The sequence below is a fragment of the Glycine max genome, chromosome 2, assembly GCF_000004515.6.
Source record: "Glycine max cultivar Williams 82 chromosome 2, Glycine_max_v4.0, whole genome shotgun sequence".
Classification (NCBI taxonomy): domain Eukaryota; kingdom Viridiplantae; phylum Streptophyta; class Magnoliopsida; order Fabales; family Fabaceae; genus Glycine; species Glycine max.
In genome coordinates this window covers 11778787-11800378 of record NC_016089.4, presented here as the reverse complement: position 1 = coordinate 11800378, position 21592 = coordinate 11778787, and the positions used below count along the sequence as shown (strand labels likewise).

Here is a 21592-nt window from a genome sequence, read left to right as displayed (position 1 = left end):
TGGGCTAATGTGAACATTTGTTTGTACGGTTCACCACATTATTATTATTATATACCTGCATCCATTTATGCTGACATGACAGGCCAATATTAACTATGACATTTTTCTAATAAAGCTAATGTTATACTTTAAAGGATTCTATGTTGAAGGAAGATCGATCATCTTAGAATACTAATTGGAGTGACTATTCAATCCATTCATTTAATAATCACCCAATCCATCTAGTTATAAACATGAAAAACATGTCTTATTGGAATATTAAGAATAGCATAAGTATATTTTATGCTGCATGACACCTATTATTACAGCCTGTTCTTGTAGGCCAAGATCTCTACAAAAGCATCATTTTTTTCTGATAATCATAAATTAAACTAAATTGGAAATAAATTTAGTTCATCCATCCATTCATGAATTCACTAGCATTTTGGGCTGAGGTTCCTGCAGCTCCTCCTGCTTCATTTAACCCTGAAGAATCATAGCTGCAGAAAAAGAATGAGCAATCAACTCAATTTCATTCATATCACATAAACCATAATCTACTTCACATTTTATGCATTCAGGGAAAAGAAAATTACCCAATTCGCAATGTACTGTTGCAATGTGCTGTCTCATAATATCCCTCTGATTGGGAAGGGTGGTAATTGTATGGAGCATTTTGCTCCCTAGTTTCCCATGTTGGTTGAAGGGCTACATTGATTTCCTCCAACTATGAAACATGAACAATTTGAAATTTTAATCAAATGGGATGGCACAAAATGAAAACAGAAACACTTGAATAGTGGAAAAAAAAGTCATTCCAAAATTTAAGATGAAACTGAAAGCAATTAATAGAGAAAAAGATAACTAATTTGAATCATGTGATTGATGCCATGTAGAGTTCTATGCATAATATATAGATCAAAGCTCTTGAGGCTCTACAAGCTTAAGCTTTTGAAATTGCCAAAAATTTAACAATGATATGATGGTAGTACTACTGGTAGGGTTTAATACACATTTTGATCCTATCTTTTCTCATGTCCTCTCATTAAGAGGGGAAAAAGTTAGGTAAGAATACTGTGGCCAAACCTTAAAAAGATGCTTAAATTATAGGTACTGCAGTGATTTAATTTCTCAACCATTTCAAATGCTTTAAAATTTTAAGGATGTGGCACTTCATCAAGAAAGGACAAGGACAGAAAAAGCTTTATCGTCTAAAGTGTAGGATACTAAGCAATGTTTTTATAATAACCATATTGCCATATTGCCTAGCTTCTAAAGTATAAGATACTAATTAAGATGCAAACTTTCACAAGTCTTTAAATCATTGCCTAGCATAGTATCTTGTTAACATTCAAAGCAATGTTTTTGAGTCCTCAAATGTTATATATGTACAATAAACACTCTAAAAAATTAATGGGCTATTATTATCATATATACATTCAATTTCTCTTCTGTCTCACTTTTACTCAATTTGTTATATCTATCAATTTTTCTCTCTTTATTGTTTTCTTTTGATTTTTTCTCCCTTCCACCCATATAATTCAAATTCCAAAAATAAGGTGTACATTTAACATTTTTCAAAATAAATATATACTTTTAAAAAAGCTGAACCAGGATTCATTAGAAGTCTGACAGTAAGGAGATACTAGGTCCAGTTTCACAATTTCTGCATAGTTGAGTACAAGCTAGGCAACAACACAATACTACAGAATGCAGGTTTTAAGTACAACAATCATTAATAACCAACAGGATTGTGGAAGATAAAGTTCAACAACGTACTAAAACTCAAAATTAGAGACTGTAAAGATTTTATCTCATCCAAGTGATTTATATAATTACCATTTTTTTTGGAAGGCATATAATTACCAATTGGTTATTACAATATTTAAACATTTGCAATTGAACAATAATGCATGCCTAGTGCCGCTGTCTACAACAAAATAATCACAATCAGTCTCTAGATGATCTAATGTGAAAAGTATAATTTGAATTCTTTTAAACCATAAATAATTTGAATCCTTGATTCTTTTTAATAATTTTTTGAGAAAAAAAAATTCAAAGAGAAATTCGACAACGATTGACAAGATCAAATTCAGCAACCCACATCATATGTGTGATGCCGTGATACTTAAATTTGCTTCATGTATCTGATAATTATATTGTTGAATACTTTACCGATATGTATTGCTGAAATATCCGAGCCTTTAAAAAAATTAGAAAGATTCAATATAGCTAGATGAGTCATAGAAACATATATAATATAAAAATATATAAACACTGTCTCTTTATGAATAAAAAACGGAGATTATCTTCTTTATTGACAATTTCAGCAAATGAGATTGGTAGCATAATTTCTATTTGTAAACAATAGGAAGTAATTTGTGATAATAATTTTAAACTTTTTTTAGTTTTTAGTAATGTCCAAAAAGTATATTCTTAATTTGGATTTGCAAAATTCAAATTATATATTTATTATGTTTCATGAACTTTTATACAAATTTAGATAGATATATATCTTACAGGCATTGTATCCTATATATTTTTATAATAACCATATTGCCATGTCAGATATGTATGGTGTCTATTACATGTAATGTATCAGTGCATCATAGTATATATAAATTGGATAACATTTGAAAAATGTTTCTTTTGGTACCTTGTTCCTCAGGATATTGTTAGTCTCCAGTAGCATCTCTTCCTGTGTGTCCATCAATAACAGAGTTGGTGGGCAGCCTATGAGTAAATGGTATATTAAGGATGGTGGAAAAAAGCATAAACAAAGTGTTACCTTTCTATGCAAATCAGCGAGTTGATCGAGCATTTGTTGTGTCTGGAGGCAAGGAACAGATACATAAGAAAATATTGTTAGAAGTATCCTAATATTAATTTATAATCTCAATCAAAATTATGATGTCAAGTATTTATAGCAGCATCATATGTTGTACTCAGAATATTTCCTCTAAGCTTATCATGCAATATTTTGCTGAGTACCAAATGTCAGCGATCCATAAAAATTGATAATGCATTAATCATATGCTCATTGGTAGTTGTAATTTGTAAAACTTTCTATCCATGCTTATTTTTCTGTTAAGTGTTAATGAGAAACGAAGAAACATTATAGGTACTAAAAATATTTAAGACTTCATTAATTACTGTTACAGAGGTATCAATCTGGACTAGAGAGAGAGACAACTTGAGAAACTCATCACAAATGTCAAACCGTTAGCACCAGCAAAGTAGCAGAAGATGACATAGGTCCACGCCCATGAAGGAACATCACACGTCCAAAGCATTTAGAAGACTACGTGTAAACTAGGATCAGGTGATGTATTGCATGCATGTCCATAGTTAGTGAGAGTCCGTTAGTTTGTTATAACGGCATAAGAGTTGTTAGTTGTTATCGCATAAGCTGTTATTGGTTAAAGCCATAACTCAGTGTACAAAAGAATATCATGAGACATGAATAAAGCATAGAAAGAATATTCTCGAGTAATATAGTTTAGCACAGGAGGTTCCTTGACCTCGAATTCAAGGCATTTCTCTTTCCATTCCCCTCGCTCCTATCATTTTTGGTCCGACCTGCTACCATGGTCGAACACGGAACCCGCCGCACCACTGAAGACAGACTGGAAAAAGCCATCTCCATCCTCTCCGAGAAGCATTCCGAACTGGCTAGCAAAGTGGACGCCATGTGTGAACGCTTCTCCCACATGAATGCCGCACCACCTCCACCGTCGCAGCACCCCATTCATCCTCGTCCTCCAGTCAAGCTTGAAGTCCCTCGCTTTGACGACCACAATCCATTAGGTTGGATCTTCAAAGTTTTCCAATTTTTTGATTATCAGGGAACGCCGGAAGAAGATCGGATTACTGTCGCCTCCTTCTATCTTGACGGAGCTGCGCTCAGTTGGTTCCAGTGGATGTTTAGAAATGGTTTCGATCATCACATCTTGGTCAGCTCTCCTTCAAGCTATCAAGACTCGTTTTGCTCCATCATTTTATGATGACCCCCGCGGCACACTATTCAAGTTGGTTCAATGAGGTTCCGTCACCGAGTACCTCACAGAGTTTGAAAGGTTAGCAAACCGCATCGTCAGTCTCTCTCCTTCCATCCTGTTGAGTTGTTTTATCTCTGGTCTCAACCCAGAAATTCGCCGTGAAGTACAAACTTTACAACTTGCTTCATTACCACCAGCCTCAACACCTCCCAATCAAACCCAAACACCTCATCTTAAGACTCCTTTCATACAACGTACCCAGGAAGAGATGACCTACTGGAGCGAAAAGGGCCTCTGCTACAATTGTGATGAGAAATGAAACTCATCTCACCGTTGTAAGGGCCGAGTCTTGTTTTTCATTGCAAACTCTAATGATCTCTCTCCCTCTGAGATCGTTCCGCCAGAAAACCCACCACCCCTCACTATCGAAACTACTCCACCCTTTGACCCAACCCTTCTTCACCCTCACATAAGCCTTCATGCAATGGCTGGCGTCCCTGCGACTGACACGTTCTGTCTTTATGGAGTTGTCAATCATGCTCGAGTCACCATTTTGGTGGACAGTGGTAGTACCCACAACTTCGTACAACCACGGGTTGCGAAGTTTCTCAGCTTGCCAATGGCAGATACAATCCCCCTCCGCGTAATGGTGGGCAATGGTTCCGTTTTAGACTGTCGGCAGGTCTGTTCTGCCACCAACTTACTCATCCAAGAACATTCATTCACAGTGACATTGCACGTTTTACCACTAAGTGGCGCCGATATCGTGTTAGGGGTAGAATGATTGCGCACCTTGGGCCCAATCATTACTAATTATACTGCCTTTACCATGCATTTCACTCACCTGGGCCAGCCCGTCACCCTTCACGCCGATGTTCAATTCAATACTGACCCAATTTCAGCTCACCAGGTAAAACGCATGATCCATACTCATTCAACATCTGGACTTTTCCATTTGTCCCTTTTACTAGTTAACAAACCCAAACCACCCGTAGACCCACCCCATCCCATTTCCGCCATTAATGAGCTTTTACTCCAATTCAGCTCATTATTTCAACAACCCTCAATCCTTCCCCACCTCGCCAACATGATAATCATATCAACCTCGTTCCCACAGCTAACCTCGTTAACATCCGGCCTTATAGATATCCTCATTTTCAAAAAATTGAAATCGAAAAATAGGTTACAACACTGCTTGATTCCAGCCTTATCCAACCAAGCCGAAGCCCTTTTTCAATGTGTGTTGACTATAGGGCAATTAACTCCATTACAGTGAGGGATCGATTTCCGCTTCCAACAATTAACTAACTTCTCGATGAATTAGGTAGAGCTTCATGGTTCTCCAAGCTCGACTTATGCCAAGGATTTCACCAGATATTAATGGCGTATGAGGACATTCCAAGAACAGCCTTTCCAACTCATCATGGCCACTACGAGTATAGAGTCATGCCCTTCGGCCTTTGCAACGCGCGGTCAACATTCCAAGCCACCATGAAGGCCGTTCTCAGTCCTTTCCTGCGAAAATTTGTGGCACTTTTCTTTGACGACATACTCATCTATAGTGAGTCCTTCCAGATCATCTTCATCATTTGGATTGTGTTTTCACCTCGTTATCACAAGCCCAGTATTATCTTAAACACTCTAAGTGTTTGTTCGGCCAACGCCAACTTGATTACTTGGGTCACGTCGTCTCTGGGAATGGCGTACAACCTAACCCCTCTAAGATACAAGCCATCATCGATTGGCCAACACCACAGTCTTTGAAGGATCTTCGAGCCTTTCTTGACCTTACAGGGTTTTATTGGAAATTTGTTAAGGGATACGCAGCAATCGCAACACCTTTAACACACTTACTTTGTCAGGATGCTTTTCAATGGATACCGAAATCCCAAGATGCGTTCGACAAGCTGAAGCATGCAATGACCGCCGCCCCAATGCTTGCCCTTCCCGAATTTTCCCTTCCCTTTGCCCTAGAAACAGATGCCTCAGGCACCGCCATGGGTGCTGTCCTTCAACAACAAAGTCACCCCATCACATTCTTTAGCAAGCCATTCTGCCCTCGCCTGCAACACGCTTCTACATACGTGCGAGAGCTTCATGCAATCAATGTCGCCGTCCGCAAGTGGCGCCAGTATCTACTCGGCCATAAGTTCACCATTTTTACCAATCATCGTAGTCTCCACGACCTCATGTCTCAAGTCATTCAAACCCCGGAGCAGCAATTCTATCTAGCCAAACTTCTCGGCTTTGACTATGACATTCAGTATAAAGCTGGAACCTCCAATGTAGTAGCAGATTCACTCTCGCGCATTGATAACTCGACCCCAGCATAGTGCTTCCTTCTCTTGGTTCCACACCATGAGTTTATGACCCAGCTAAAGCATGCACTAGTATCCAGTTCAGATTTTCAGAAACAAAAGGAGGCTATTCAATCTCGGCTTAAGGATCACCCGTACTTCACAATTATCAACGATTTCATATTCTTCAAAGAAGCAATTTGGATCGACTCTCGAAACCCTTTCATTCCCTCATTGTTGCATGAATATCATGCCACTCCTCTTGGCGGCCATTTCGGGGTCAAGAAGACCTTACATCGCCTTCGCTCTAACTTTCAGTGGACTACCATGGTCACGGACGTCAAGTCGTTCATCTGTCAATGCAACATATGTCAGCAGGTTAAACACATTACCTGCAAATCCACAGGGTTACTCCAACCAATCCTACCACCTACTGGTGTTTGGGAGGATCTTTCTATGGATTTGATCACGCACCTCCCAAGTTCTCACGAGTTCACGGTTGTCTTCGTTGTGGTGGATAGATTTTCTAAGGGTGTACATCTTGGTGCATTACCCACCCACTTTACGACATTCAAAGTGGCCAACTTGTTCCTGGATATCGTGTGTAAGCTCCACGGTTTTCCCCACAGCATCATTTCCGATCGTGACCTAGTGTTTATCAGCTCCTTCTGGCGTGAGTTATTCAGGTTAAGTGACACGACATTACGTATGACCACTGCATACCATCCACAATCAAATGGCCAGACGGAAGTAATGAATCACACCGTTAAACAGTACCTTCGATCTTTCATGCACAAGCAGCCCGTGGACTGGTATAAGTTCCTCGTATTGGCAGAGTGGGCGTATAATACATCGCAACATTCCGGCACCGGCGTCACCCCGTATGAGGTCACATACGGCAAGCCTCCATCCTCCATTCCCAATTATCTCTTGGGTTCTTCTCGCAACGATGCGGTTGAAACGATGTTACGCACACGAGAAGACATTCACGATACCCTTCGACGTAAGCTTCTCAAGGCCCAAGATACCATGAAGTACTTCGTTGACAAAAAGAGACGAGATGTTCAATACGAGGTTGGACAAATGGTTTATGTTAAACTCCAGCCCCATAGTCAACTTTCACTCTGTACCCACCGGCCCCATAAACTCACGAAGCACTATTTCGGACCATTTCGTATAGTGGAACACATTGGTAGTGTTGCATATCGTTTACAATTACCAGAAGGGTCTCGAATCCACCTTGTGTTTCATTGTTCGCTGCTACGACCTCACCATGGCCCTTTCGAACTGCCAACTTCCCCACTTCCACCGGATACACTCCATAACCATCCTATACTTGAGCCTTTAGCCATTCTAGACTCTCGGATGGATCTTTCAACTGACCCACTGACTCGATTCGTTCTCGTACAATGGGTTGGCCTCGCCCTTGAAGACTCTACCTGGGAGAAATGGGACGAAGTTTGTAACATCCATCACCTTGAGGACAAGGTGAATTTCCCAGGGCAGGATAATGTTAGCACCAACAAAGTAGCAGAAGATGACATAGGTCCACTCCCACAAAGGAATATCACACGTCCAAAGCATTTAGAAGACTACGTGTAAACTAGGATCACGTGATGTATTGTATGCATGTCCATAGTTAGTGAGAGAGTTCGTTAGTTTGTTATAAGGGCATGAGAGTTGTTAGTTATTATCGCAAAAGCTGTTATTGGTTAAAGCCATACGTATAAAAGGATATCATGAGGCATGAATAAAACATAGAAAGAATATTCTCGAGTAATATAGTTTAGCACAGGAGGTTGCTTGACCTTGAATTCAAGGCATTTCTTTTTCCATTCCTCTCGCTCCTATCACATACTCTCAAACTTTTTGTTTATTTTCTTACCACGTATATACCCAATATCAGTTTAATTTAGTTCAGACTTCAGATGATCAAGGGTTCAACTTCAAACTTTAAAATAATTATAAATAAATAAAAAAATCATGCCAGCTGCATATGGGACAACTAATGACAATTTCTGTTTAAGTCTGGATTTCTAAAAACCAACTTGTCATTTCAAACTGTTCAAGTTAGACCAAGTTTTACACCACTATAGTAGCTAATTTGTGGGGGACAGAATTAGACTTTGCATGTAAATAGTACACTAAACAATAAAAAATATGTGGTTGATATCATCATAGTTATTATTATAAATAAATTAAACTTGGTGTTACTTATACATATGGCAGACTGATACGGGTACAAAAACTGTTTAATAGTACACAGACAACACAGATAAGTACAGTTTCCATGATCCACGCATGAGTTGATGAGCTTGAATATTGGTGATTAAAATATTGGCAATTCTTTGGTGCATCCTGATCAAACAATGTAGGATAAGTACTTATATTTTGAGGGTTAAGATTTACCCAGAACACAAAATGCTAAGATACCACCATTCAAATATAAGTACTTATGTTTAAACTTTGAACACATTACACTATACCCCACATATACTACATTAAGACTTTCTTAATGTTCAAAAACATTACACTGATAACTCTGGTATATTACACTAATACTCTCTATAAAAAAAGTTACTATAATGATTAAAAAATAAAAAGTATTTGTGTAATTTAATCGCTAATATAATTTATTATAATTTTTTTTAGTTTCAATGCATTAATTGCTCATTTAATTAAAATCCCTAATTTCTATGCATAAAACCTAAGTTGTCATCCTCCAAAGCATAAATTATACTCCCTTCATCCCATTTTAATTATTCTGTAAGAGAAAAAAATTGTTCTAAAATAATTATTATTTTAATTTTTTAATATAACATTAATTACTTTTCTCCACTTAAATCTCTCCACTTAAATCTCTTTATAATATTAATGGTGGACAACAAAAATTTATAAATAAATTAATAATAATATAAGATTAATTTTATAAAATTATTATCTTTTTTCATCTATTTAATATTTTTCTTAATATTTATAAAATGAATACAAATTAATATTGATGACAATAACTAAGCTAAATGAGAAAGCGAGATCAATGCTGCAACCCAAATTTCAGCTTTTATAGACTGTAATAGATAAGAGATAGTGATTTTGGCTTGACTTAAAAGAAAGTACCCCTAGTCTGATTTCATGTCCTTTCTCATGTGCAATGCAGCCATAAAAGAATACCTCAATATGCTTTTCACTACAAACCCCATTCCTACAGTTATATTTCCAGTAAGAACAATAATAAAATTCATTCAACTTCAACTAAAAATCCAAGCGGCATTGAACATGGGCCACAATGGCTTCCAAATGTACCTTGCATAGGCACTAGGCACGCAAGAGTTTTTCTATGACAACAAGTACCCATGTCACTTTTTCATCTTTCCATCAAGAATATAATAAATAATAAATAATATTCATAGAATAGCCAAGACACATAAAATAAAATACAGAAAATATACAAATATTACAGCATAAATGTATATACATTTTTTATTATAATTATACTATAATTAAATTTGTATTAAATGTTTTGAACATGTAAATTACATTTTAGATTTCTGGTGAAAAATTTATATTGTGATTCAAGGATTTTTTAACTTACAATAATTTAAAAAAAAACATTAAGTTCAATTTATAAATAAAGATGAAAAGGATAAACTAAAAGAGAGGGGATTCAACATGACATATGATCAGTTAGTATTATCATACTCAGATGCCAAAGTTGAATACTTTTTTATTTATAAGCCAAAAGAAAAATTTGCATACCTTGTTTGACCTGATTTGCTTCAGGGAAGAGTCCAGCTGACGTTCAAGCTGCTCAAGGTCCTTAACGTCTAAGTGCTCCAATTCTTCCCCAAGGAGGTTTCTACAGAATAATACAACCAATGTTTGCTATTCATACTTGTGGATTTAACTAGCTTGTGACTTAATTCCAGAAAACATTTTTTTATATATTCCTTTTCATTTTGTTTTTATTGATAATTATGAAAGTATCATTTTATATTGTAACTTTCTTTTTCTGAAAACATCTTTTGTTTTTATTACTGTTTTTTGTATAAAAAAATGTTTAAAATAACAAAATACAATAAAAAATAATATGACAGTTTTTGTAATTATTAATAATATTAAAAATATAAACAACAACAAAGCATTATCCACTATGTAAGATCAGTTAAATGATACACATACACAACACCATTTAGCACAGTTAAAAATTAAAGTTTCAGAAATATAAAAAGAAAATATTTTTCTCCAAACAAGATAATTTGACTAGCATGCTACCTTTGTGTTTGCTGTAGTGCCTCAACTCTGGATTTTAGCTTCAGGTACTCTTGGTAGCGCCTCTGCACAAGGGCATGGGGTGACATATGTTAGACTTTGCCAAAAGTTACTAATCCATGTTATTGGACTTTGACAGACTGCATTTACTAGCAGACAAATAAGTCATATACACTTGAGAAAAGGAAATAAAAATGAGTATTTAAGAACACAACTTAAAATTGAAGTTTAAAGAATCAAGTTTCTTTTAATAAAATAAATTCAATGTAATGGTATTAGGAGTTTTGACTCTTTAGGTTTAAAATGGTTTGTTAAGTCCGTTTTAATTTTAAATTTTTTATCAAAATAAATAAATTAAGATGATAAAACATAATACTCCAACCATTGAACATAACATTTTCAATGTAATATCTATAGTGCTTTGTGAAAATATTGTTTTATAAATAATTACAAAAATATCATAATCATTATTACTTTGTTTTATTTTTAAAATTTATTTATAACACGAAAAAAATAATTATTTCACTTTTACTTTATTAACATTTTTTTCGTTTCTATCATCAAGTATCATCATTAAATGATGATGTGACAATCATATTAACAAATAGGTGAGTTGTTATATCATCTAGTTTGCTATATCATCTAGTTTGTTGTATTAGTTACATGTAACTTTTTTTTTGTAAATTATACTTTTAGTCCCTGTCTTTTCACAAAATTATGTTTTAGTATCAATAACTTTTTACTAGTCTTAATCTCCCAACTATTGTTCGTCATTGTTTTTAATCCGTATTATCAAGTATCATCATGAAGCATTAATGTGACAGTCAAGTTCCAAGACACTACAAATTTTCTAGTGGTAAAACCACCAAATAAGGGGTTTGGAAATTTGAAGGAAAAAACAAAAGCAGGAAAGGATATCTAGTAAACAAAATTAACAACTCACAATACACAAATCAACAACCCACTTGAAAATTCTCATCACATCGAAACCCATCTTTGTCGCCTACTGTAGGATGTTGATTTTTTATTTTAGACCACAGTTAAATGGTTGTTGATCTGTGTATTGAGATTTATTGATTTTGTTTACTATACCCTTTATATTTTTCTTTTAATTTTCAAACTTTTTTTTGGATGTGTAAAACCACTAGAAAATTTATAACACCTTAAAATTGACTAGAAAACGTCTTAAATCAATATTTTATCACACGATTTTCATGTCAAACTAGCAATTCAAATCACTACCAACATGTTTGCTACATCACTTCTAGGTGATGATGAGAGAAACTTAAAAACAATGGGGAACAATAATTGAGGAACTAAGACCAATAAAATATTATTGAGGTACTAAAAGTGAATTTCTTAAAAAAAATAAGGGATTAAGATCGATCAATAAAAATAGAATATCAAAAAATTTATAAGTGATTGTCACGTCAAACTAATAGATGTTATGACAACTCACTTAAATTTTAATATGACTATCAGGTCATCACTTAAGAGTGATTCGTGACCACAAAACCCAAAAATATTAACGAAGTAAAAATATAAAGATTAAGATCTATTTTTCAAACCCAACATATCCTACGTTTTCCAGTTTCTATCTTCTATATCCTCTTAAAACCTTATTCTAGCCAAAATAAGATAGATGAACACCTGTGTCTCTATTTCAGGTTGGTGCTGGACTTCCAAGGCTCCATAACTGCATCTGTGATACCGTTCAAGTGTCTTGGCCATGCTGAAACCAATTGCCAGTATGAGTACATCCACACATTTTACATCAAGAAAAAGGAAATGCAAGCTAGGGTAAAACAACCAAGATCCTGTAAATCAAATCATATAATACAGGCAATGAAACTAATCCTTTGTGTGTGTCTATATATATATATATATATATATATATATCATGAGTTGCAGCCTGTATCAAACACGTATTTTATTTTCACATAAGCATTACTATTAATTTTGGATCCTATGAAGATATAAGATTGACCTAATAATTGAGAAGAAAAAACTTAAGGACAAAGGGAGGAGGAGAGATTGTAAATTCAAACTTCTCTATTTTTTTCACTAATATTTCTAATAAAATTAACATTTATCAATAAAAAGAATTATTATTTTTGGACCCCTGAAATTTTAAAGTTGGGTTTTAATCATGTCAAAATATAATTTCTCATTTAGTACAGAATTTAGGAGTTAAAAGTTAATATTTATTTAATTCAAAAATTACTAAATAAAAAAAATCTTATCTTTACCAACCCAAATATATAATTAACTTGAAATCATTTATTCTCAACATTAGAATTAAGTGAAACAACTGTAATCACAAATCACTGTATAATTAAGATTAATTTCTTTCATCTTATTTTATCATTTCAAATATATTCACACATGTGCATGCGCACACACAAAATTTTTTGTATTGATTATAAGAACAATTGAATAAGAATGGATAAATTATGATGAGGAAGATTACAATAAATGATTAGCATGCTACATCACTACTACATTATTGAAATCAAACGTAATCTTCTAAATTTGGCTTTGAATATGGTTAGGAGAGTAAAAATTTCATTTCCTCTAATTTTCTTATCTTTATTTATTGAATCATTTTGCTTTCTCAATTCTCACACCTTATTTCTTCAAGCATTAAATCATCTATCTCTAGAAAATATTATCACTTTTGGCCCTCAAGATCTTATGAACTTTCTTGGAAGGAGATGTTCATTGTTGGGGTTTGAGGGAGCCTAAAAGTAAGGAGGGACCTGCATTACTGCATCTTTAATCCAAAATATCTTAAGACATTATGTATATAGGTATATGTTCAAAAGAAAAAGGTACGTTCCCTTATATTATCTTCACTAATCCTGCTCTCAGTCAATGTGAAACTTCATATATTCACTTAAATTTCTAACATAAAAATAAAAAAAATCTAGCATTCTTCTCATTAAGTGGGAGTCAATTAAAATGGTTTTATTTCTTCCTCAAGGGAAATATCTATGAGCAAACGGGTCCACAAGATTATTAACAGAGTCAAATATCCACAACATGGCTCCACATTAAATGTATAATCTATTTTCTTATATTTAACTGCATTAAGCTCATTCACAACTATTTAATGTGAAACTTAAAATCCACACTTGAATTTCTAACAACACATAACGGACAAATTAACTATTCTTGAAACTTAATATAATCAAGTCACGTGTAGATATATCAATATTGGGATTGGTTATAGTAAGTCTTGGAATATTAGCATTATATATGATGAATGTAAATCTTCCCAGACCAAGTGTACTTCTTGAAAGAGAGTTTTAGATGATATCAAAGTTGAAGAAATAGCTATATATATACCCTTGAATATGTAATATATTAGTGTTAGTATTAGCATCAACAATGTAATTAAAAAGGCCATACAGTATATGGCTCATAATTTCAAAAACTGAAATGAAAGTTTATTCAATTTTTTTTTTGTTCCATAGTAACGGTTTGAACTATATGCCTCTTGCAAACTATTCAAGTCCATCACCATTGGCTTGCTCATGAAAGTTTCATGCTTATATAATTTGGATATAAAGCATGTCTCTCATTAAAAAAAGAACTCTCTTAAAATAAATAAATAAATAAATAAATAAATAAAAACTAAGGAAATCTCTTACATGTCTCCATATACATATCAGACATGACCACTAATCCTCTCTAATACTAAAGTTTAATACATACAGGGCAATGAAGGTATAGGATGTATAGAAGATCTAGCCATGCAGCAAAAAATAAACACAAATTAAAGCTTGTCTGATGCAGCAAAGTCTACGCAGCTTTTTAATCTATTCACTTCTAGAGCTACCAGTAAGTTAGTAACTACTACACTTCACAGAATCAATCATGCAGTAATTATATTACATAACTTCTCTATGCATATAGGATTTCCTTCTGATAGAGAATTACATTATGTTTTATTTAGCCAAGAAAGTGTAAAATGCTTATTATATGATGTTTATGCAATAATTAAATTATGTGGATGCATATATGCCAAAAAGTATAACCCAACTGGAATGTTGATCAAACATAGATGTCTAATTATAAAATCACCAAAGTAGAGAGAAACCTATTATAACGGTATAGAAGCCTATCAAATCTGAAAGAAAGGTTACGTGATGACACTTCAAAAGTAATATATTCGTACAAATATCATACACGGGTCTTCAGCACAAAATCATATGATATATATGAATTTAACTTTCCAAAGTATGCATTGTACCAAAGTCCTATCTTTTACATTGAATGCAAATGCATAATTTGTTTTCTTTTCTTTTGATGTGTTCTGACATACGGATGAATGTCTAATCAGAATCAAGTATGCATGAACAATGAGAATCTTGGGGTTGTAAATATTGTTATCTGAAGATCTAGCTAGAATGTTAGTGTTAAGGCTTCCTAAAATGAAGATTGGACGTCATAATATTACATTTATCATTGCTGTAGTAGCATAGGTGTAAATCAACTAACTGCTTAATTTGTTTGTCTTTCAGTATAAGAAACACGGAACTTTACACAACTATCAAGGCAAAAACTACTTTCTCTTGGTGCCATTTTGCAGGAAGGTAAAATTTGCTAATTCCTTTTATTTAATATGAATTTACATTCCAAAAATTCAAAAGTCAAAATTCGTAAAAAATTTAATTATTGCATAATGTAATTTAGATACTCATGACTATTTTTCGTAAGTGCTGTATATGTTAAATGAAAATACATCTAAAAATGAAAAAATATGAAAGATTATGTAAATTTAATTTTTTTTAATACAAAAATAAGAAATTAAGGACTAAGCTCTATAGCACTTGGTCATAAAGTTATGAACCATCATCCATTACAAAAGGGAAGTGAATTTCATGCGGTTTCAAAAAGAACTGCGGTAGTACAGTTACTAACTTCACTATTCATATGTGAGTGTATCTGTTTTCTTTAGTCATCATGATAATTGTTATTATTAATTTATCAATTTTATTGATAATTCTCAGTCAAATTAATTAACTATTCTTAGTTGAATCTCTCCTCTCAATAATATTTTTTTTTCATTCTCTTGAATAGGAGACTTTGCCTACTACTGAACTTATAATAACACTCAAACTAATGACTTATTGATCATTGTGAGTGTATCTATTTTTTATATATTAAATTATCAAATATTAAAATTAAAAAGCACCTGAGATAAGTGTTTTCAAAACTGTAAAGGACCTGAATCCAAAAGGGTTAGTGCGTGAAAATACATGAAAATTTATTATCACAATATTTCAAACTCTAACAACTCATTTCCAAGAAAATTTGGTAGCTCCGAAACGGAGACCACTCACCCAAACTTCCCAGTTGTTTCCCTCTTAATTTTTATTGAAACTGTTTAAGAAGAGAAAGTTCCATTGCAAGGGATACACTTGTAAAAGCTTTTTTTTTTAATAATCACACTTGTAAAACCTTAAGAAAGGAAATTATAATCACAATATTATAATATAGCAAAACCATATACCACAATTTAGATTTTGAATAAACAAAAAAAGGAGTGGTTTTAGATTATTAATATAAATATTTCTAATCATTAAACTAAAGCATAAACTGAAATTGAACCATGATCAGATACATGTAACTAGGGAAGATTCACTATGTATGATGTTGAACCATCCAGCTAAAATTTTGATTCAAAGCGATCTGCAAGCTGAAGCTGCTTTCTAATAACAATTCTTCAAAAAAAGAAAAAAGAACATAAAAAAAAAGAGAAATTAAACTTCAAAGAGAAAGCAAAAAAAAATAATTAAAAGAAACAAAAACAAAAAGGCACAGCCCTCATCAAGCCCTACAAATCAGACACAGAAAACCAGAAACAAAGCAAAGCAACCAAAAACTTAAAAAAAAAAACTCATGAGACGCAAACCCCTAATGAAAACACAAGCACAAACAACCACTTTACCACCAGCAAGATGCAAACTTTAAGCACCCCATGAAACAAGGGAAAGAAAATCAAGACCCCCCAGAAAACAAAACTCCCTCAAAACTTCAACAGAATCTTATTTCACACAAGGAAACACAAACACACACAAAATCTGTCATAAACAAAAGACTTGATGGGGTTTGTGTGTGTATTACCTATGGCCGCTGCAGAACTCATACAGCTTGCCACGGTTGGAGAAGATAATAAGGGCAACCTCAGCATCACAGAGGACAGAGAGTTCATAAGCCTTTTTGAGCAAACCATTCCTCCTCTTTGCAAATGTCACTTGACGGTTTATCTTGTTCTCAATCCTCTTCAGCTCCACCTTTCCCCTACCCATGTTTTTATTAATTGCTTGCTTTATATCTCTTTCCACAAATAAATTAAACTAGCCTTTTCAGAATACCAGATGGAAAAGACATAATTGTATATAGAATAGAATAGATTAGAAATTTTTTCAAGCAAATTTTTCCCTTCTGCCCTCTTATTTGTGTGTGTATATATAAGCTAGCTTATCGCATGAAATGATATGATATGATATGATCTGTCGCGGAGTTTTAGTAGGTATGGTATGCCTATGATGGATGCGTAATGGAAGATATTGAGAATATGTTATCACCCCTTTTGTAAAGCAAACACAACAAGTAGAACTAGAAAGTAACCACAGCATTGATTACAACGCAGTTCCTAGATCTCGCATCTAATGCCACAGTAACTAGGTAGTTCCAATTTGCTTAATTTTAGTACATTTTATGTGTACCCATTCTCAATTAAATAGAAATACTTCACATCGCCAACAAAGATTGTTTCACTTGATAAAAAAAAAAAAAAAAGACATCCAAAAGAATGAGAATTTGATTCCTATCGATGTGAAAACTATGAAATCTACGAGTACCTTCCTTTGAAAATATTCATTGAGACTTAAATCTATCTTGACTTTATAACTCACATAACAACTCACATAGTTTGTCTTAAGAAAAAAATACTCCACATAAAAAATAATAGCTAGAAATACTTTTTCCATGTTATAAAATCAATAATATTTCCAAATATAATAATTTGATAAAATAACTAACTATTTTGTAAGAGTAGTCTTTTACACACCACCATATCACTAGTGTGAGTAATCTTTGACTCAGATCTCTTAAATAAAGTTTCAAATTTAAATCTCATGTATAAAAAATCATGATTAAGAGTAATTAGTTAGATTCTTAGGCAGAGATTAGTTAATAATAAAATCTTTTATACTTTTAATGCATTCTAATTAAATTTGTTTCTAAATTTGTTCTCATTTTAATGAGCAATATGATGAGAGTGAAAGAAAGGTACACATATTTTAGCTAATAAAAAAAATACTATTGTGGTTTTTCCTTTTATTTTTTAGTTCTTAACAACTTTGTATGCAATAATCATATATAACAATTTTTATTACAAGATTCTTTTATGTGTTTAATTTTCATAGATTATCATGGTAATTTTTATTTGTATTACCAATCAATTAGTAATAATTTTAAAAGTAAACTAATATAAAGTTCAATAAACTTACTATATTAGTCAATTTATAATTGATGATAATATAAAAAAATTTACACTATCAATGTATTATAATTATTTTTTATTAATTCTTTCAAAAATAAAATAAAATAAACAGTACACAGTTTAACGTGCTTTTTATATATTTTTTGCTTTCTTATAAATTATATAGAAAAAATAAGTGTAATAATGTAATGTACAGCCACACAATATCCCTTTTTCTGTGGTCTAATTTATAAATGATAGAGAGAGAGAAAAAATGTGATAATGTAATATACTACTATACCATATATTTTTTCTATGGTCTAGTTGCATGCAAGTATGTACTATTTGTCCATTTCAGTTTCACGAAAATTAGTCAACGAGAGATTGCTCCACGTCTTGGTTTTATTCATGGGTGAACCCCCCCCCCCCATCATATTGCCAAGATTAAAATTTTACTCTAATTTTTTTCATTATGACAATATCAATTCGGTCACTTACATATATATATCTTATTTTTTCTGTACCAATATTCAAGTTCTTTAAATTTATGTCCCTCTGAGAAATAATAAAGGAGAATGATGGGTGGAATAAAGTTGATAGAAGTAGTAGAAATTTAAATATTGAGAAATCAAATTGATAAATTAAAATTTGTTAATATTTTAGTTTGTATATTACACGGACGGACAGTCCCATCCTGAGATTTTTTATCCATGCCAAAAAATTAAATTGGACCCTTTTATATTTATATTTAAGTATTCAAAATATAAATACATATAATATAAAAAGTTGACACATAATTGTTGATGAATTAGTAAATGCATCAATTTGTTTTAAATAGTAAAGTTAAAATGAAAGTTCGAGTGTCGAATTCACATAAATAAAACTTTTTTTGTACTTAGGTAAATGAATATTTTATTAATAAAAGAAGTTAAAGAAAATTATTTAAGAAAGGTTACGAGAGAAATAGTAATTTAAAGTGGTAGCAAATTAAATAAAACAAAAAGAGAATTTAAAATAATTAATTAAAAACAAAGAAGAAAAGAAGAGTCAATTATTACATAAGTTAGGTTCAGAAGATGTAAATATTGAAAACTTAGTCTACTAGAGCTACTCTTTGAGATAATGTTTATAATTTTTCTCTATTTATAATTATTTCAATTTGCATATACTAATATACTCTAACTTTAGTCCCCGCATGAAAGAATTTAATTTATCTATTTTCTCTCTCAAATCACTTTGCAGACATAAAATAGTAAATTGCATTAAGAATAGAAATGTATAACAGGTTAAACAAATATCAATATATCCCTAATGATGAATTTATTTGGATACTTAATTAGTCTATTTTTCTGAATTAGCCTATTTTTCTTAATTAGTCTGTTTTCTTTAATGAGCCTTGTTTTTTTTTAATTAGTCTACTTTTCTTTATTATCCCTATTTTCCTTAATTATTTTACTTTTTTGGAATTTATTTTACTCACTAAGCATCATAAATTTATCACTTTTAATATTTTCTACACAAAAATTTAAATGATCTTAATTTAACAATTATTTGCTCAAAAAGGAAGAATTAGGAGAGAAAAATTATAAATTGTTATATAATTTAACCCTAAAATATACTCATAATTAGTAGTTATCAATAATTTTATTAAAAATTACATGTTTTCTTACATTAAATGAATAATATAGTTTTAATAAATCTCAAAATGATATATCACATTTTTTATTCAATTTAATTACTCTTATTTTATCAGTTACTATTATTCAATTTATTCTTAAAATAATTACATAATATAAATATTTATACATAAGATAGATATGAGAGCACGACAAATCAATGATAGGTTTGACTCAACATGTCATTCTTGCATAAAACATGATATGTTCATATTTTAGATTTACAAATTTGGTCAAGCCTATGAGAAATTCATCACATTTTCTTATAATTTTAATTTACTTCTATATTTATAGTTTAATTTTATATTTTATCTATCGAAGAAAATATTTTAGTTTTGTCGTTATTTTCTATTATCAATAAATATCATTTCATATTAAATATTGCATATATTTTTGTTCTTTATCAATTTATTGATATTTAGTTTTATTCATTTATAGTTTGAGTTTTTTTTATTTCTTATTTTGTAAAAAAAAGAAATATTTTAAGTCTAAATCAAGGCAGGCCTTGTGCATGGGATAAGTAATTTTTATAATAATTAAATAAATTTTAGTATAATTAAAATAAACAAATACCGTTGAATAAAGATGATAGATTGAAAGAGAGAGGTGGTTAAGAATATTAATATGCAAAAAAAATATGAATGAGGGTTTTTGTAGATAGTTGAGAGATTTTTTTTTAATAAATTACATGAAACTCCCTTTGAAGCTTAAAAAATTACACATGCTTTTTTAAACCTACACAAACCTCTCATAAGGTTTAAGGAAATTACACACACCTCATCTTTATTTTAAAAATATAGCTAGATTTAAATGTTATTATTGTTGGTATGGAGTTGGTTCAAGTGATTTTGTGTATTGGATAATTGATGGCTCCATTGGGGTGATTTTATTTGGTTTGTGAAATTCATAATTGTTCATTTAGCTTATGGGTTGGCTGGATGGGGTTGGTTCCAATGATTTTGTTACTCATGGTGATGTTCATTTGGATTATAGGTTTATTGGTATGACAAATTGATTGAGTTTTCTAAAACTTATTTTTTTTTTATCAAAATTGTCTCATACTTGAAGGAAGAAGACAATGATATTTTCAAGGAAAAAATACTCATGAAATGTTATGTGCAATACACATGATTTACTTCTATCAAATATTTGGACGACATTTAGATAAATTTGTGTAAGTTTTAAAAATCGAAGAGAGACAAGTATAATTTCCTTAAAACCTAAGGAAGGTTGGTGTAGGTTTTAAAAACGAAAGAAATGTATGTTTAATTTCTTTAGACTTGGGACCTCTGGGTAATTTGTTCAATTTTTTTTATAAATTGTGTAGGTATAGTGTGTAAAATGCACAATCAAAGGAGAGAAAAAATCAAGAAGAAAAATGTTAACAATACTATCTTTTTAATACTCTCTTAAATGAAAAATGTGTAACAAACATCTTATATACTTTCAAACACCTAGAAAGAGGAAGAATAAGGAGAGTGGCTACTATTTTCTCTCTCTTCTTTTTTTTGCTATAGAGAGGCTACCATTGTCTAACGATCGACAAATAAAAAAGAGAATCAAAGTCTTTGAAAACATGTTTAAAGAATCAAGCTATTTACCAAATATGCTTACCTGTGTTGATATATCAAATTTATTTTTATTCCATAATACAATTATAAAAATGTGAAAAAATGCAAGTAGGAGACATTGTGCAATAAATGCTTTTTCATCATGGGATATAAGAATGTCTGATTTCGAAGTCTATAGTGTCCTTCTAATAACTATGCTTGCAGCCAAAAGCAATGGCAAAAGAAAAGTAATTTACAGTTACTGGGTGTCAAACAGGCCACGTTCTTGCAGAAGAAGTAAGATATGGGTGGTAGTATAGGTGTCAAG

At 32.0% G+C, this 21592-nt stretch overlaps 1 protein-coding gene across 1 annotated transcript; it reads right to left on the bottom strand.

Moving 5' to 3' along the window:
• Positions 1–10: 10 nt before the first annotated feature.
• On the bottom strand, positions 11–17385 carry LOC100811049 (agamous-like MADS-box protein MADS2). Its single transcript, XM_003518738.5, has 8 exons — positions 16676–17385; positions 12194–12275; positions 10547–10608; positions 10031–10130; positions 2768–2809; positions 2636–2677; positions 576–706; positions 11–479 (listed from the first exon to the last, which is right to left on the bottom strand). The coding sequence occupies exons 1-8, from the start codon at positions 16858–16860 to the stop codon at positions 389–391; spliced, it is 735 nt and encodes a 244-aa protein (XP_003518786.1). The 5' UTR covers positions 16861–17385; the 3' UTR covers positions 11–388.
• Positions 17386–21592: the final 4207 nt, after the last annotated feature.

Excerpts from the sequence above, each read along its gene's own strand:
- LOC100811049 (XM_003518738.5), bottom strand. The coding sequence starts at position 16,860 with ATGGGTAGGGGAAAGGTGGAGCTGAAGAGGATTGAGAACAAGATAAAC. Across the intron at positions 12,276-16,675 it reads GAGTTCTGCAGCGGCCATAG|CATGGCCAAGACACTTGAAC; the intron begins GTAATACACACA and ends AATTGGTTTCAG. Across the intron at positions 707-2,635 it reads ACAATATCCTGAGGAACAAG|TTGGAGGAAATCAATGTAGC; the intron begins GTACCAAAAGAA and ends CATGTTTCATAG.